Here is an 18,371-nt window from a genome sequence, read left to right on the forward strand (position 1 = left end):
ATACTAGCAGTGCTGCTCAGGAGATCCTGACTGCTTTCATTACAGGTCCTGGGGAAAGAGCCTGATACTTGCCGAGTGTGTTTTGTGATGTACAGCCGCTCCCTGAGAGCCTCCTCACAGGGTTACAGGACTTCGGAGGGACGATCACGTCCTCGGACACCCTGCCTATCTTTGATGTAGCTAAACCTCTGGATGTTTCTCTGTGGTTTCGAGTTCAAACCTCTCCGCTTGAGGGGCCTACACTGTTCACAGATGCCTCTTCAAGAACAGGCCAGGGGGCAGTGGTTTGGCAAGCATCTAATAATAACTGGCAGACCGCTATTTTCGTAGACCCAGTGGTTAGTGTGCAGATGCTTGAAGTAATGGCCGTAGCAGTTTCAGTTCACTTTTGGCTGGAGATACCCTGTAATATTGTCACTGATTCCGCATTTGCTGCCAATCAGCTGACCAGGATGGGCCGAGAGGGCTTCCCAAGTACAAAAGCTGCTGGTGTTTTGGAAGAAGGCCTGGCTACCCGCATAGCCCCTATTGCAATCTTCCATGTGCATAGCCACTCTGAGGTGCCAGGTTTCTTCACCACAGGCAATGAGGTAGCAGATAGAGCTGCTAGTACACACATTTTTACAGTTCAGGATGCCTGTGATCTTCACTCCACCCCTCAAATAGGTGCCCATACGCTATCTAGGACTTGCTCCATTCCGCTGTCTGTTGCACACGATGTTGCCCAAACATGCCCTCTTTGCAATTCAGTGCTGGTGATAGGGGTGGGAGTGAACCCTCGTAGTCCTGCCCCATTGCAGGTCTGGCAGAAGGATTTCACTTGAGAAGACTGCACGGGGCCCCGCAAATTGTTGGCTGTAACAGTGGACACGTCTTCAACTGTCATTGTAGCCAGTCAGCATGATAAAGCAAACTCATCGGCAGCACAGAGTCACTGGACTGTTGCTATTGCTGTAGTTGGCCAACTTTGTCAGATCAAGAACGATAATGGGTCCTGTTTCATGTCTCGCTCAACAAAGAAATGGTTAGCAACATGGGAGATCCATCATATCACGAGTATCCCTGGTATCCCATGGGCTTCCCTGCTGCAACGTTGTTTGACAAACTGTTTTGATAGTATAAGACAGTGTAATTGTTACTGGCACGTGGAAATGTACTTGAGGCTATGTGGAAGTGTATCTGAGGGTACAAATAGTGGAAGAGTTTACAGAGGAAAAAAGGGTTAAAGAGAAAGTGAGTTTATCTGCACTGACATGAGAGCAAGCCCCCACACCGTTCCTCTGTGAGCAGAGCAGAGCAGAGCAGAGACACAGTCCCCATGTATCAGATAGTGTTATTCTGCTTACCAAATGAATGAGCTCACAACAGAAGAGGCAGATCTTCCTCTCTGCACCATCTGTGGCATACTCTGGAGTTCAAGGCATTGCAAAGCTATGGCACATCTACGTTCTTGCACTGATGACACCTTAGTATGTTCTGGGCTCTCATTTCAATGGCATCTAAAGAAGTCTAGGGTCATGCCAGCTGACAGGAAGCTGGAAAATGTTGTCTCATTGTAAGGAAGAGCAAGAAAGATGACAGGGGCAATTATGGACCTCTCAGTCTCACTCCAGTTCTTGGTAAAATTATGGAGAAAGTGATGGTGGGAGTGACTGAAAAACACCTGACGAACAATTGGGTCATTGGTCACAGCCAACACAACTTCCTGAGGGGAAGGTCCTGTTTAACTGTAGGTCTTTTCATGACAAGGTTACCAAATTGGTTGACCAAGGGTAGATAGTTGAGGTTACCAGTAGAGCTTTTGAGACTATTTCTCACAGTACCCTTCTGCACAGAATATACTGCATACGGCACCAGGTCCATAAAATATAACAAGAACAAGTGCCTGATTGTGCACCTGGGTAGGGGCAACACTGGACATGCACACTGACTAGGTATGGGACACTGGAGAGCGGTATGACTGAAAAGGACTGGGGGTCCTGCACAACATCTAACTGAACGTGAGTCAGCAGTGTGCCTAGGCAGCAAGGAAGGCAAACGGTCCCCTGGAGTGCATCAAGCAAGTTATTGCAATCTGGGTGAGGTAAAGGATCATCCCTGTCTGCTCTGCACTGCTACAGCCTCACCTGGATCACTGGGTGCACTTCTGGGCACCACAGAGGACATTAAACTATGGGAGAGTGTGCACAGGAGGGCACTGGAACTCAGAGATCTGAAGTTCAGAGTTTCACTGTAACTGACTGCTTGTTCAGACTGAGCCCTTCTCACACCCCATATCCTGCGCTGAGACACAGTGAAGAGTGAGCAAAGCCTCAAAATGGTGGTAAGGTAACACTTTGCTATAGAAAGGGAAAGGGGAACTTAACAGAAACCAAGACAAAGGGTAACTGTAGATAGTTTACATTTAAAAGGGCAGGGAAAGGGGGAATTACAGACACTTAGTCAAAAGAAAACCAGAGAAGAGGGCAATAAAGATAAGAAGAAACTGTCCAGAGACCTCTGACAAGAAGAAGGATTAGATACCCCCGGGCAAGACGATGCTTACCTGGGAGAATGGTACCAGCAGATAACACCAAGAAGAAAACAGAAGAAGAATTTCACCCCAAAACAACGGCAAGGGTCGCGGGGAATGGGGTCAGGGGGAATGAGGGAATGGGGTTGCGGGGAACGGAGCCATAGGGAATGTAATGAATATGTAATCAAACTGAGGAGGAGACTATTGATTATGTATTAGCTTAACCTATATCTGTAACACACTTTTCTCCTTACGGTGTGCAAGTTTGGTGGAGCTATCCCCCTTGCACCCGGCGCTGCGCAACGCTGGAATAAACATACCTGCTTTATAACCCATCTCTGGATTATAGAGTTTGATTCCGCAAGTCCATTTGGCACCCCAGATGGGAGTACCTCTGTTTGGCTGCGGGACCAGCTGAGAAGGGGGACGCCTTTCGCGCACCCCGAGATTTCTCGGAAGGACTCCCCTCCCTCATCTGATCACTGCGGGAGCAGACAAGAACCATCTGTCGGCGGAAAGGTATGTGAAACTGGGAAACGGGGGTCCCGTAAGTCGTGAGGAAACATCCTACGCAGGGCACAGAGGAATCGGCGTGCTCCCCCCCTTGGGACGTGAGCTCACGGGTTAGGTTAGGTTGCCGGCTGGGTTAGGAGGACTCCCTAGGGAGTGCCTACAAAGGGGCCAGTAAGTCGTACGCATGGTAAAAGGGCTATTGCTCACATTCAAGTGATTGCTAATTGGGCAGAGCTTGTCTGCTCTCTGGTACAGGGTGATTTGGGTAATCCTGGGATAACTGGTATGGTACAGCGCTGTTTATATAGGTGACCTAAGTCAACAACTAGCACCGGTGTTCTTAACATCTTTGGTTAAGCTTAACAAATGATATATTGTAATTCTGTTTTTTTTAAATTCTGTAATTCTGAATTGTCGTGTGAGTGTGGTGTGAGTGAGATGCTGCGTAGCTGCGGGGCGAGTGCGGAGTCCCGACCCGCGGTTCCGTCCTCCCGCGAGGGAAACGGCCGGGGACGGACGAAGCGAAAGCTGTCACCAATACTTGTTTGTCTTTGTTTTAATACGTGTTTATTTTGTATTATTAGTTACCGGTTGTTGTAAAGTACGTGGTCATAAGTCATAACAATACTGTTGTGTCAGAAGTGGTTTTACTTATAAAAGAATACGGTTGTTTATATTAAGTTACGATGGGGAAATCACAGAGCAAAGAGGTCCCTGAGCGCACACCCCTGGGTTGTATACTGGCACACTGGCGAGATATTGCTGGGAAATCAAGAGGAACCCTGAGTCGGAAAAACTTGATTAAATATTGTAATCAGTGGTGGTTGGTGTATAAGCTGGAGGAAGGGGAGAAATGGCCTCTAAATGGAACAGTAAAATATAATACAATCTTGCAGCTTATGTTGTTTCTGAGGAGAGAAAATAAGTGGGAGGAGGTAGCATATGCAGATATGTTCTTCACCCTCCGCAACCACCCGGAATGGCAGAAAGAGTGTGGAATGGGACCGCCACAAGATCCTTTTGTACTAACTATAGAAAAAGTACGGCGGGAGGCAAAAGAAAGTAAAATAAAACGCTGCTGCTCATCCTGTAGTATCGGACAGCAGTGCACAAAGACAGGCAAGGTTAGGGAGCCTGAAGAATTGTTGGAATATCTCCAGGTTCAGCGGACAATGAGGGTGAGAAATGAGGAAATCCCACTAGATCCAGAAATGCCTTCCCTTGAGGATTCTAATCCTCCTTCACCCCCTTCACCCTCGGCCCTCCCTTCACCCCCTGAGCCTCCTGCCTCCCCAGTAGCCTCATGTACCCGAAGCCAGCAGCCGTTAACAATAGCTCCGTTGAGGGAAGTGGTACGTCCAGAGGGGGGTACAATGTTAGTTAAAGTTCCGTTCTCTTCATTTGACTTAGAGTCTTGGAAGGAGGTTTGTAAAAACTACCGAGATGACCCATCAAAGGTAGCAAGACAAATGCAGTTTTTAGTTAGACAATTTGAACCAGACTGGAATGATATTCAGTTGCTGTTAGATCAACTGACTGAAACAGAAAAACAACTGGTTCTAAGAACAGCACAAACCCTGCTTGAGGATAGTTTGCGAGGAACAGATGAAGATATTAAAGACTATTTCCCATTACAAAACCCTCGCTGGGACCCAAATACAGATCATAGCAGGGAGCTTTTGGAGAGATACCGAGAATGGGTAATAAAGGGAGTAGAAAGAGCTATCCCCAGAACAGTGAACTGGTCTAAATTATTTGAAGTGAAACAGGGTCCCCAGGAAACTCCCTCGGAATTCCTTGAAAGGCTGAGGAATGTAATGAGAAAACATACCTCCCTGGATCCAAATTCAGAGGAAGGTATTCATCAGTTGGTGTCACTATTCACAGGGCAGTCTGCAGGGGATATAAGAAAGAAGCTACAAAAATTACCAGCACCGGCCAATAGAAATTTGGAAAGTTTGCTAGAAGTAGCTTGGAGAGTGTTTAGCAACCGGGAGGAGGAAGATAGGAAAAAGGACAGACAGATACTGATTGCAGGTTTGCAAGGGACAGGGAGGGGTGAAATGTGCAGAACAAGAAAGCCCCTGGAAAAGGACCAATGTGCCATCTGCCGGAAAAAAGGACACTGGAAAAATGAATGCCCACTGAGAAAACAGAAAAGGGGGGCATGGACTAAGTTCCAAGCCCCCGTAAAGGAGGATTGACTGGAACCGGGCAAGTCTACCCTGGCGGATTCACTGGTTAAGATAAAGCTAGGGAAGAAACAGAAGAGTGTAGAATTTTTAATAGATACTGGTGCGGCTTGTTCAGTACTAAATGAAGAATTAACTCCATTAAGTAAAGAATTTATGACTGTAAAAGGGGCCACTGGTCAACCCGAAAAGGCTTACTTCCTTAAACTTCTGAAATATAAATTGGGGAAGCAGGTAGGGATACATCGATTTTTATACCTACCTGACTCACCACATCACCTCTTAGGACGGGATCTCTTAGAATTATTAGGGGCAGAAATAAAATTTGAGGCAGGAAAGATGCGGTTTAAAGTAAGGGATGATTCTTTAATTGAGGTACTGAGCCTAGCATTGATCACAACAAACTCAACTCCCGAAAACACAGGGATGCCAGAAGAAATCAGTAATCAGGTCTATCCAGGGGTATGGGCAACGGAAATCCCAGGGCGTGCAAAAAACGCCCCTCCTGTGGTAATTAATATAAAGCAAGGAGCTCAACCCCCACGAATTAAACAATACCCCCTAAGGATAGAAGATAGAGAGGGAGCACAACCATTAATTGATAAATTCATGAGACATGGGTTATTAGTGGAATGTGAATCTAAATACAATACCCCGATACTCCCAATTAGGAAACCAGACAGGAACTACCGTATAGTACAGGATCTGAGAGCAATCAATAAAATAGTAGAAGATTTATATCCCCTGGTAGCAAACCCATATACACTGCTTACAAAACTATCTAGTGAATTGGCTTGGTTTACCGTACTGGATCTAAAGGATGCATTCTTCTGCTTACCCCTAAGTCCAGAGAGTCAGCTATTATTTGCATTTGAGTGGGAGAACCCTAAATCCGGCAGAAAAACACAACTGACATGGACAGTGCTTCCCCAAGGGTTCAAGAATAGCCCAACTATTTTTGGGAATCAGCTAGCCAAGGATTTGGAACAATGGGAACGCCCCTCTGAGAAAGGAGTTCTGTTACAGTATGTAGATGATCTATTAATAGCTACTGAAACGGAAGAAGAGTGTATAACATGGACTATCAGTCTACTGAATTTTCTGGGGCTTAATGGGTATCGAGTCTCCCCACAGAAGGCCCAGGTGGCGAAACGACAAGTAGTCTATTTGGGCTACGAAATCACAGCAGGACTAAGGATGCTGGGAACAGCGAGGAAGGAAGCCATTTGTCAGACCCCCGAGCCCCGGACTGCAAAGGAGCTGCGCACATTCCTGGGAATGACAGGCTGGAGTCGACTCTGGATCCATAACTATGGACTTCTGGTAAAACCACTCTTTGCACTTTTAAAAACTAACCCCAATACTCTCACTTGGGATGGGGAAAGCAGAAGAGCCTTTAAACAGTTAAAGCGTGAGCTCATGCAGGCTCCTGCCTTAGAGTTGCCAGACACAACAAAACCATTCTGGCTATTATCATATGAAAAACAAGAAATAGCTTTGGGAGTCCTGGCTCAGAACTTGGGGCCTTATTGAAGAGCAGTAGCATACTTTTCTAAACAACTGGATGAAGTAAGCAGGGGGTGGCCGAGCTGCTTGAGAGCAATAGCTGCACTGGTATTAAACGTTCAGGAAGCACGTAAATTTACTTTAGGGCAGAAAATCACAGTCTTGACATCTCACACTGTTTCAACTGTGTTAGAAGTGAAGGGTGGGCACTGGCTCTCACCGCAGAGACTCCTTAAGTATCAAGCTACCCTGATGGAACAAGATGATGTGGAAATAATAGTAACTAATATTGTTAACCCAGCATCCTTCCTTAGTGGAACCTCGGAAGAACCAGTACTGCATGATTGCCTGGAAACCATTGATGCGGTGTGTTCCAGCCGACCAGACCTGAAAGAAGAACCACTAGAAGATGCTGAGGACTCTTGGTATACTGACGGTAGCAGCTTTGTGCTGCAGGGGGTACGCAAAGCAGGCTATGCTGTGACAACTACAAACAAGGTAATAGAATCAAAAGCCTTGACCCCAAATACCTCTGCACAAAAGGCAGAAATCATAGCTCTAACTCGAGCATTAGAGCTGGCAGAGGGAAAGAGAATCAACATATGGACAGATTCAAAGTATGCTTTTAGTGTTGTACATGCCCATGGAGCAATATGGAAGGAGAGAGGACTATTATCAACACAAGGAAAGGGCATTAAGCATGCCGAGGAAATTTTAAAGCTCCTGGAAGCAGTTCATCGACCAAGAAAGGTGGCTATTATGCATTGCAGAGCACACCAGAAAGGAAAGATGCCGGAAGAAGTAGGAAATGCTTTTGCAGATCGAGAGGCAAAATGAGCAGCAAGGGAAGACCCGGTGGAAATGCATTCTTTAATTCCAGACGGTAAAATCCAAATTGATAGTGAACCCAGATACTCAAAGGAAGATAAAATTCTCATAGAAGATCTAGGAGGGCAAGTGGGAGAGGGAGGATGGGCCACTACCCCACAAGGTAAAATCATTATTCCCACGGCTATACTGTGGGCAGTGATAATGGCTGAACACAGAAAAACTCATTGGGGAGTGGAGGCACTGCATAAATATTTAGCCCAAAGAATAATTGCCCAGAACTTGTATTCCACAATTAGGCAGGTGACACAACAATGCGAGATATGTTTACAGAATAACCCCAAGTCAGGTCATAAAGTCACCCTAGGGCAGATAGGGAAAGGGAATTACCCGGGACAACAGTGGCAAATTGATTTCTCAGAACTCCCAAGAAAAGGGGGGTTCAGATATTTATTGGTATTAACAGACACCTTTTCGGGATGGCCAGAGGCGTACCCCTGTAGGACTAACAGGGCTCGAGAGGTAACAAAGGCTCTGTTACATGAGATTATTCCGAGGTTTGGGGTCCCTGCAGCAATTTCATCAGATCGTGGCCCACACTTTAATGCTAAAGTGGTCCAACAAGTAAGTTCACTATTGGGAATTGATTGGCAGCTACATACACCATACAGGCCGCAGTCCAGCGGTCAGGTGGAAAAAATGAATCACCTAATCAAATTACAGATAGTGAAATTGGGCCAAGAGGCTGGGATACCCTGGCCTCAGGCATTACCACTGGCACTCTTACGAGTTCGTACCAAACCCCGAACCAAGGAAGGACTGAGCCCATTCGAAATCCTTTATGGGAGGCCTTACCCTGTACAGAAGGGAATCTCTATGCAAACTGGGGAAGAAGTATTGAATGAATACATGGTAAATCTGACAAAGCAACTAAAGAAAATTGAAAAAACAGTACTTGGGGCCAGGGCACGGGGCCTAGATAGCCCAGTGCATAATATACTACCAGGCGACTATGTTTATGTTAAATCCCTCTCAGATTCACCTCTGGAACCAAAGTGGAGTGGGCCCTACCAAGTGCTCCTGACCACCCACACGGCAGCAAAGGTGAAAGGACTGACGCCTTGGATACACCACACCCGCCTGAAGAAAGCTCCCAGACAACAGTGGACGGTGAAAGAGGAAGGACCACTGAAGATCAAAATCCAAAAACATGTATAACAGCTTGGTAATTTTTAGCATGACCGTGACAACAGTCGTAGCCTGGCATGGGAACAGCTACCTGAAAATGACTGAGAAAATTGGCCAGGCTTTCAATAAATCTTGCTGGATATGCACGGCCCTCCCTAGAGGAGAGGGAAGAGTGCCTATGTATGGGGTGGCAACACTAAACTGGACAATTCCAAGCTGGGTGGAATATGGGAAATGTAAGTTTGGTCTAGAAGACAAACAAGACAAACCACAGAAAGGTCCTAGGTTTGAGTTGCTAATCTTAGATTCTACTAGGTCAATCTTTGTAGATAGAAAATTTGATAAGGGGGTGGGGGTGGGATGGCGAAACTTAACGGGCATAGGGTGTAGTTGGGAATATGGGAATTCAGGAATAGTAACAGGGATTGTTAGAATTGGGAAATGGGCACAAGGCACGGGATGCGACCCTAGAACAGATGAGGCATCATACTGGGTCTCAGATAAGAATATTCTCGGAATTGCAAGGATGGCTACATCATTTGCTTACCAAGAAAAGATGCCCAAGCCATGTAAATTACCAAATGGGTATTGGTGGCTGTGTGGGGATGGGCATGCACGAAAAGCATTACCTATAAATTGGACAGGGACATGTACTGTAGGATATTTGGTACCTCAAACTACAGTACACGAAGACACCCCACGAGGACTTTTAAGAACTCCCTGGATTCGAACTAGGCACACATACAACCCCTTAGTGCACAGCACAGGCTTTCATAGCTTCTTAAGAATTCTCATTCCATCTCTAGGGGTGACACAACTAGAACAGGCAATTGTGAATATCTCAGCTACTTTAGAAATAGTAGAAAATGCCACAACAGATGCATTACGAGCAATCCAAGAAGAGGTATCCTCCTTATCCAAGGTGGTGATTCAAAACAGGATGGCACTGGATATATTAACAGCCAAAGAAGGGGGGGTATGCACAATAATAAATCAGAGCTGCTGTGTGTACCTAAACAAAGACCTAAGAATTGAAACCGACTTGAGGAAAATTTGGGAACAAACAAAGGTGTTGCACAAGGCAAGTCAGGATAACATAGGTTGGGAAAAAGGATTGTGGGATACACTCACTAGCTGGTTACCAAATTTAGGATGGGTAAAGCATCTCTTTTTGGTCGGAATCATTATAGCCATCTTGGTGATGTTAATAAGTTTTACCTGTATAGTAGTAAAGTGCTCTATGTGCTTGTACCAAGGAACCGGAAGGGAATACGAGGATTGGAAGAGACATGAGCTGAGACAAAAGGTAGAGAGCGGAGCCTATTTTGAGACCCATTAAGAATCTAGCAGGTAAAAGCCTGCTAGATTAAAGAAAAGGGGGGAATTGAAGAGTGAGCAAAGCCTCAAAATGGTGGTAAGGTAACACTTTGCTATAGAAAGGGAAAGGGGAACTTAACAGAAACCAAGACAAAGGGTAACTGTAGATAGTTTACATTTAAAAGGGCAGGGAAAGGGGGAATTACAGACACTTAGTCAAAAGAAAACCAGAGAAGAGGGCAATAAAGATAAGAAGAAACTGTCCGGAGACCTCTGACAAGAAGAAGGATTAGATACCCCCGGGCCTCTGGATGTTTCTCTGTGGTTTCGAGTTCAAACCTCTCCGCTTGAGGGGCCTACACTGTTCACAGATGCCTCTTCAAGAACAGGCCAGGGGGCAGTGGTTTGGCAAGCATCTAATAATAACTGGCAGACCGCTATTTTCGTAGACCCAGTGGTTAGTGTGCAGATGCTTGAAGTAATGGCCGTAGCAGTTTCAGTTCACTTTTGGCTGGAGATACCCTGTAATATTGTCACTGATTCCGCATTTGCTGCCAATCAGCTGACCAGGATGGGCCGAGAGGGCTTCCCAAGTACAAAAGCTGCTGGTGTTTTGGAAGAAGGCCTGGCTACCCGCATAGCCCCTATTGCAATCTTCCATGTGCATAGCCACTCTGAGGTGCCAGGTTTCTTCACCACAGGCAATGAGGTAGCAGATAGAGCTGCTAGTACACACATTTTTACAGTTCAGGATGCCTGTGATCTTCACTCCACCCCTCAAATAGGTGCCCATACGCTATCTAGGACTTGCTCCATTCCGCTGTCTGTTGCACACGATGTTGCCCAAACATGCCCTCTTTGCAATTCAGTGCTGGTGATAGGGGTGGGAGTGAACCCTCGTAGTCCTGCCCCATTGCAGGTCTGGCAGAAGGATTTCACTTGAGAAGACTGCACGGGGCCCCGCAAATTGTTGGCTGTAACAGTGGACACGTCTTCAACTGTCATTGTAGCCAGTCAGCATGATAAAGCAAACTCATCGGTAGCACAGAGTCACTGGACTGTTGCTATTGCTGTAGTTGGCCAACTTTGTCAGATCAAGAACGATAATGGGTCCTGTTTCATGTCTCGCTCAACAAAGAAATGGTTAGCAACATGGGAGATCCATCATATCACGAGTATCCCTGGTATCCCATGGGCTTCCCTGCTGCAACGTTGTTTGACAAACTGTTTTGATAGTATAAGACAGTGTAATTGTTACTGGCACGTGGAAATGTACTTGAGGCTATGTGGAAGTGTATCTGAGGGTACAAATAGTGGAAGAGTTTACAGAGGAAAAAAGGGTTAAAGAGAAAGTGAGTTTATCTGCACTGACATGAGAGCAAGCCCCCACACCGTTCCTCTGTGAGCAGAGCAGAGCAGAGCAGAGACACAGTCCCCATGTATCAGATAGTGTTATTCTGCTTACCAAATGAATGAGCTCACAACAGAAGAGGCAGATCTTCCTCTCTGCACCATCTGTGGCATACTCTGGAGTTCAAGGCATTGCAAAGCTATGGCACATCTACGTTCTTGCACTGATGACACCTTAGTATGTTCTGGGCTCTCATTTCAATGGCATCTAAAGAAGTCTAGGGTCATGCCAGCTGACAGGAAGCTGGAAAATGTTGTCTCATTGTAAGGAAGAGCAAGAAAGATGACAGGGGCAATTATGGACCTCTCAGTCTCACTCCAGTTCTTGGTAAAATTATGGAGAAAGTGATGGTGGGAGTGACTGAAAAACACCTGACGAACAATTGGGTCATTGGTCACAGCCAACACAACTTCCTGAGGGGAAGGTCCTGTTTAACTGTAGGTCTTTTCATGACAAGGTTACCAAATTGGTTGACCAAGGGTAGATAGTTGAGGTTACCAGTAGAGCTTTTGAGACTATTTCTCACAGTACCCTTCTGCACAGAATATACTGCATACGGCACCAGGTCCATAAAATATAACAAGAACAAGTGCCTGATTGTGCACCTGGGTAGGGGCAACACTGGACATGCACACTGACTAGGTATGGGACACTGGAGAGCGGTATGACTGAAAAGGACTGGGGGTCCTGCACAACATCTAACTGAACGTGAGTCAGCAGTGTGCCCAGGCAGCAAGGAAGGCAAACGGTCCCCTGGAGTGCATCAAGCAAGTTATTGCAATCTGGGTGAGGTAAAGGATCATCCCTGTCTGCTCTGCACTGCTACAGCCTCACCTGGATCACTGGGTGCACTTCTGGGCACCACAGAGGACATTAAACTATGGGAGAGTGTGCACAGGAGGGCACTGGAACTCAGAGATCTGAAGTTCAGAGTTTCACTGTAACTGACTGCTTGTTCAGACTGAGCCCTTCTCACACCCCATATCCTGCGCTGAGACACAGTGAAGAGTGAGCAAAGCCTCAAAATGGTGGTAAGGTAACACTTTGCTATAGAAAGGGAAAGGGGAACTTAACAGAAACCAAGACAAAGGGTAACTGTAGATAGTTTACATTTAAAAGGGCAGGGAAAGGGGGAATTACAGACACTTAGTCAAAAGAAAACCAGAGAAGAGGGCAATAAAGATAAGAAGAAACTGTCCAGAGACCTCTGACAAGAAGAAGGATTAGATACCCCCGGGCAAGACGATGCTTACCTGGGAGAATGGTACCAGCAGATAACACCAAGAAGAAAACAGAAGAAGAATTTCACCCCAAAACAACGGCAAGGGTCGCGGGGAATGGGGTCAGGGGGAATGAGGGAATGGGGTTGCGGGGAACGGAGCCATAGGGAATGTAATGAATATGTAATCAAACTGAGGAGGAGACTATTGATTATGTATTAGCTTAACCTATATCTGTAACACACTTTTCTCCTTATGGTGTGCAAGTTTGGTGGAGCTGTCCCCCTTGCACCCGGCGCTGCGCAACGCTGGAATAAACATACCTGCTTTATAACCCATCTCTGGATTATAGAGTTTGATTCCGCAAGTCACAGGGCACATGTGGGATATGAACTTGACAGTATCTTTGCACCCCATGCAGAGCCTGGGATCTTCTCTCCCCTTGTATTTCATTCAACATCATACAGACCTCCATTCCACTGCCCCAGGACGTGCCCTGAGCCAACATGAGAGACAGGATCTCCCTACCACTGGTCTTGCAATCAGGGCTTGACCTGTCTGCTTCGTAAGGCAAAGGAGAGGTTTCTTTGCATGCCAGTGCCTTTGCCTGCCTGTAGTCATGGCTTCCAATTATCTGCTCTAAAAAGTCCCTTGCGAAGCTTACTTGGTAATGGCCCTCAGTGGGTCCATTAGTACTCCAAGAAACTTCACTGTTACTTCTGACTTTGTCTTGTTGAGCACATTGGGCAAACTTCTCTCTGCACTGGAGTTTGATGGACTCAGCATCAAATGCGCCCTGGGACCCATTCTAACCTAAAGAGCATCTTGTGCCTTGTGCCTTCCTGTTATCTATTTTAGGTTATCAGAACTTGTTCAGCAAAATGGAGAGATATCTGGAGAGAGCTTAAAGACAAAGAATTCAGCAGACATTTACTGTTTATTTGTTTATAGTTCTGTTTAAAGAAGGTATTAAAGAATCACTGTAAAACTACTTGTGAACATCTGAGCTGAACCAGAGGAATCCCAGCTGCCATGGGTCTGTGGGAAGCTGCATCCAATTTCAGCCCCAGGATTTCTATCTGGGAATGAGTTACCTGGACTGTCTCCTCTGGATAACTGCCCTGCACAGGGCAAGTCCAACCCTCCTTATCCTTGTCTCGGTGCCCTTTTTGTTTCATCAAAAACCCTCTGGTAGGACTCATCACAGGTTAAAAATTGACTGGTGAATAATGGAGCAGATTTTAACGAACAGTTATGATACTGTTGCCTCTCAGGATCTGATGGCCATGAGGACACAGGGACAACTCTGGGGAGATGAGTGGGAAGGATTAAAATGACATTATCTGCTGCTCAGCTGGGCCATGCTCCTGGGACACAAGGAGCTCATAAAAGTGGATGGTGCTGTAAAGACACAGCTGTGCCCAGGAGCAGCTCTTGTGCACAGCACAGCCTGCAGGTGACAGAAAAAGAAGAGAGAAATTGGAGAGAGCTTATAGGATGTGTGCAGAGTGAGCGGGCTGTGAGCTCACTGCAGGAACATTGCTCACAGACCATGACATGGTAAGTCCCTTGCAGTAGGTATTTCAGCTGCTATTCATAGAGGGTTAACTTAATCTGGGACATCCTGTAGCAGATCAAGCTTCAGGCACTGCATGTTTCTTTACAGTGTTAAATCCTTCTGCTACAGCTGAGGGCTTCCATGCTGCAGCATCTGAGCACAGCCCTGAGGGCTGCGTGTCCCAGCACGGCTGCAGGCTGTGCAGCCGGGGCTGCAGGTGGGTGCCCAGGGCTGTCCTGCAGAGCAGGGTCCCTGCTGTGCCCCAGGGGCTGTGTGCCAGGTATGGGACTCTGCCGCCTGCCAGGCTCAGCACTCAGCCTGCCCAGGGAGCTGCCCAGGGCGCTGCGGGGAGACGTGAGGGGGGAAGGAGCCCCCCGGCAGGGCTTGTGCTGCCACAGCTGATGCTTGGGGCAGGGGGATCACAGCTCCACTGCACAACTGAAAGTTTCTGTGCGTACTTTGCAAGAGGAGAGACAAGGTAGCAATTTTCTATTTCTTGTTTGGACGGAAGGCGAAAGGATTGGAAGCAGAAATCTAAGAGTCTGTCAGATTTGAACACAGCTCTGAGACTCCCAATTCTTCTTCAGTCAATTGCTTGTTATGTGAACTGTCACACGTGATATATTTTCAGCCTCTCCTTTTATGAAAAGGAACCTTTCCAAGGGTGGAACTAGTTGAAATTATCAATTTTGTTGACAAGAATAATGCACATTGCAGATAGGCATGTTTCCTGAACAGAAAGTGAATGGCACAAACGTTGTGACAGAGGACTTTAAGAGCAGTGAGGGTAAAGATATGAGGCACAAAACAGGTGAAAAAGTCCAGGGAGATGGAATAAGACTAGAAGATGAAAGGAAGATTAAAGCTCCATATGCTTCTTCTATTTATAGAATGCTGAACTTCATGACATTCAATTCTATTTGTGGTGCTAAATAAACATTGTAATAAGAGAATGAAAAAATTTCATAATACAGTAGAAGGAGTGTCTCTGAGAATGGTCTGGACTTGTCATTATCTTCTGCACTCTGAACAGGACTCCAAGCCCAACAACAGCAGATGCCCAACAGCAGCTCCATCAGTGAGTTCCTCCTGCTGCCATTGGCAGACACACGGCAGCTGCATCTCCTGCACTTCTGGCTCTTCCTGGGCATCTACCTGGCTGCCCTCCTGGGCAACGGCCTCATCAGCACAGCCGTAGCCTGCGACTGCAACCTGCACACCCCCATGTACTTCTTCCTCCTCAACCCGGCCCTCCTCGACCTGGGCTGCATCTCCACCACTCTCTCCAAAGCCATGGCCAACGCCCTCTGGGACATCAAGGCCATCTCCCACACAGGATGTGCTGCATAGCTCTTTTTCATTTTCTTCTTCACGTCAGCAGAGTATTCCCTTCTCACCATCATGTCCTATGACCGCTACGTTGCCATCTTCAAGCCCCTGCTCTACCGGGCGTTGATGGACAGCAGAGCTTGTGTCACCATGGCAGCAGCTGCCCGGGGCACTGGACTTCTCAATTCCCTGCTGCACACTGCCAGTACGTTTTCACTGCCTCTCTGCCAAGGCAACATTGTGAACCAGTTTTTCTGTGAAATCCCCCAGATCCTCAAGCTCTCCTGCTCTGGCTCCTACCTCAGGGAAAGTTGTGCTTATCATTTTTAGTGCCTGTTTAATCTTTGGATGCTTTGTTTTCATAGTGGTATCGTATCCTATGTGCAGATCTTCATGGCTGTGCTGAGGATGCCCTCTGAGCAGGGAAGGCACAAAGCCTTCTCCACGTGCCTCCCTCACCTGGCCGTGGTCTCCTTATTTGTCAGCACTGCCTTTTTTGCCTACCTGAAGCCCTTCTCTGTTTCCTTCCCACTCCTGGATCTGACAGTGGCTCTTCTGTACGCAGTGGTTCATCCAACACTGTTACCTCGATCTGGTAACCTGGAAAGTCAAGTCCCTTTGTGAATGTGTATCGATGGCCCCAACCAAGTCACAGCTGCTTGTTACACCAATATGGTCAGCGGTAAAATGGCGTTTATTGGAATGTGAGGGTCTCTTATAAAGGTATCCAGTTTCATCCTTATCTTTTTCACATATGCATGACCCAGCAGGGGAAGGCCTATCACGTTACATCCCGAGGGTCGAATTTCGCCTAATACAACATCTCCCCTTCCCCATGCCCAACAAAATCAAGACTCGTAACAACGCGACCGCTAACACTATCCCTAACATATAAAAGTGTTAGTTTTCATATATAAATTTTGTGGTGAGTTATTTAAAAAGTGACGTAAACATGCAGAGGTATGTGGTGCAGTGTATAGTAATGTTAGTGGTTCTTTAGTTAGTATTTTCAAGGCATCTTGGGCTTACACAGCTCATTATCATGCGCTGTAAACAACCCTGAATACATTGAAACAAACAAGGTAAACAAATCCTTAAAACTAAAAAGACTAAAATGATAGGAACACTGTGGTGGCATTAGCTTAACGGGCCAGCATGCCAGCCTCTCAATTTCTCTAAAAGCATAGACTACAACTACTCCTAGAGCTAAAATAAATGCAAAAATTCTGGCTGTAGGACCCCACAAACGAACCTCATCCCCTTATAACAAAAACAATCACACAAAGGCACACAGTCAGTGATGTAACAGATATCTTTCTCGTGGGTACTGACAGCTGTTCTTCATTCGTCCCTTTTCTTTTTCCAGTGGGGTCGCTTCGTGGATGCAGCTGGTGGGCTCCCATCAACCGTACCTAGAAGGAAAGTACTCAGCTTTTCGATTAGTTTTCTGTTTCTCCCAGAACACCCTTATGGGTGATCACTGTATCAGGTTTTATTTTTCTCGATGGAACCCATAATATTTTTCCCGATTCTCTGTCCTTTACTGCAGCATAAACTCTGCCCCAAACTAAAACATACCACCCTGATTCCCAGGTACCATCATCCTGTTTTATCTTTACTGGTGGCCCCTCGTCAATGATTCTTGGTTGCCAGTGTTTCTGTATTGGGGTGTGCTTACTCTCTCCTCGTTCAAAATGATTGATTGCATAAAGTGCTCAGGCCAATACTTCTGCCTGTTGGGCTATTGGGATCCTACCTCTGTGACCCTCCTCCTCCCCAAGGACACGTATCTTATCCTTCAGGAGGCGGTTGGCCCTCTCCACAATTGCTTGTCCCTGGGAATTCCCAGGGATGCCTGTAGAGTGAGATATTCCCCACCGTTCAAGCCAATCTTGTGTAGATCGCGAGATGAAACACGAGCCATTGTCTGTCTTGATGTGTCGCGGCACCCCCAGGACCGTGATGGCAGTGGCCCAATGTTGCTGAGCAGCAGGAGAGTTAGCACGCGTATGTTGGGTGGCAATGATGATCGTCGATGATGTGTCCACGGTGACCGCCAACCATTGCTTTGGAGCCATACGTTGTTCTAAAGGGAAGTCAGTCTGCCAGATATCTAGAGGAGAGAGCCCCCGGGGGTTAACTCCCGCCCCCAACGCAGGTGCTGAATTACAGTGTGGGCATGTTTGAACCACTTCTCGAGCGGTGGATAGAGGAATGGAACATGCTCGTGGCAAAGCTCGTGCTCCAATGTGCAGAGAGGAGTGTAAGTCACGTGCCTTTTGAAGGGTAAGCACCTGTCCACCCGCTACCCGGTCAGCCACCGCGTTTCCAGCTGTAAAGAACCCTGGTACCTCCGAATGACTGCGGACATGAAGAATGGCCACAGATGCAGATCGGGAGACCAGAGCCTCCTCCAGCAAGAAAGCGATCTCAGTGTTAGGCACACCCTCATTGCCCATGCGAAGCAGTAACTTAGCCACAAATGCTGAATCAGTGACCACATTACACGGAGTTTCTGGCCACAGACGTAAAGCCACTGCTACGGCCCTGGCTTCAAGCACCTGAACACTGACCGTTTTATCTGTTATCAGCTTGTGTTCCCACCTATTGGATGAATTCTGCCAAACCACCGCTCCCTGACCCGTGGCAGAAGAGGCATCTGTGAATACAGTTGGTCCCTCCATCGGGGTGTCAAGTACCCTGAGCTTTAATGAAATCTGAAGGGGCTTTGCAAGTTCAAAGATCGGCAATGAATCCGAGTAGAAGATTTTTCCACTAAAGCCTTGCAAAGCAA

At 46.8% G+C, this 18,371-nt stretch overlaps 2 protein-coding genes across 2 annotated transcripts in view; both read left to right on the plus strand.

Moving 5' to 3' along the window:
- Positions 1-18,371, plus strand: part of LOC146754602 (uncharacterized) — a 544,359-nt gene that overhangs the window by 172,826 nt on the left and 353,162 nt on the right. The window lies entirely within an intron of this gene.
- LOC146754603 (endogenous retrovirus group V member 2 Env polyprotein-like) lies at positions 3,003-10,209 on the plus strand. The gene is made up of 2 exons (XM_085527549.1): positions 3,003-3,034; positions 8,591-10,209. The coding sequence occupies exon 2, from the start codon at positions 8,765-8,767 to the stop codon at positions 10,079-10,081; it is 1,317 nt and encodes a 438-aa protein (XP_085383675.1). The 5' UTR covers positions 3,003-3,034; positions 8,591-8,764; the 3' UTR covers positions 10,082-10,209.

The sequence above is a fragment of the Coturnix japonica genome, chromosome W (genome assembly GCF_054131305.1).
Source record: "Coturnix japonica strain WE chromosome W, WE-NBRP24, whole genome shotgun sequence".
Classification (NCBI taxonomy): Eukaryota; Metazoa; Chordata; class Aves; order Galliformes; family Phasianidae; genus Coturnix; species Coturnix japonica.

Coding starts and splice junctions, on each gene's coding strand:
- LOC146754603 (XM_085527549.1), top strand. CDS start 8,765: ATGTATAACAGCTTGGTAATTTTTAGCATGACCGTGACAACAGTCGTA.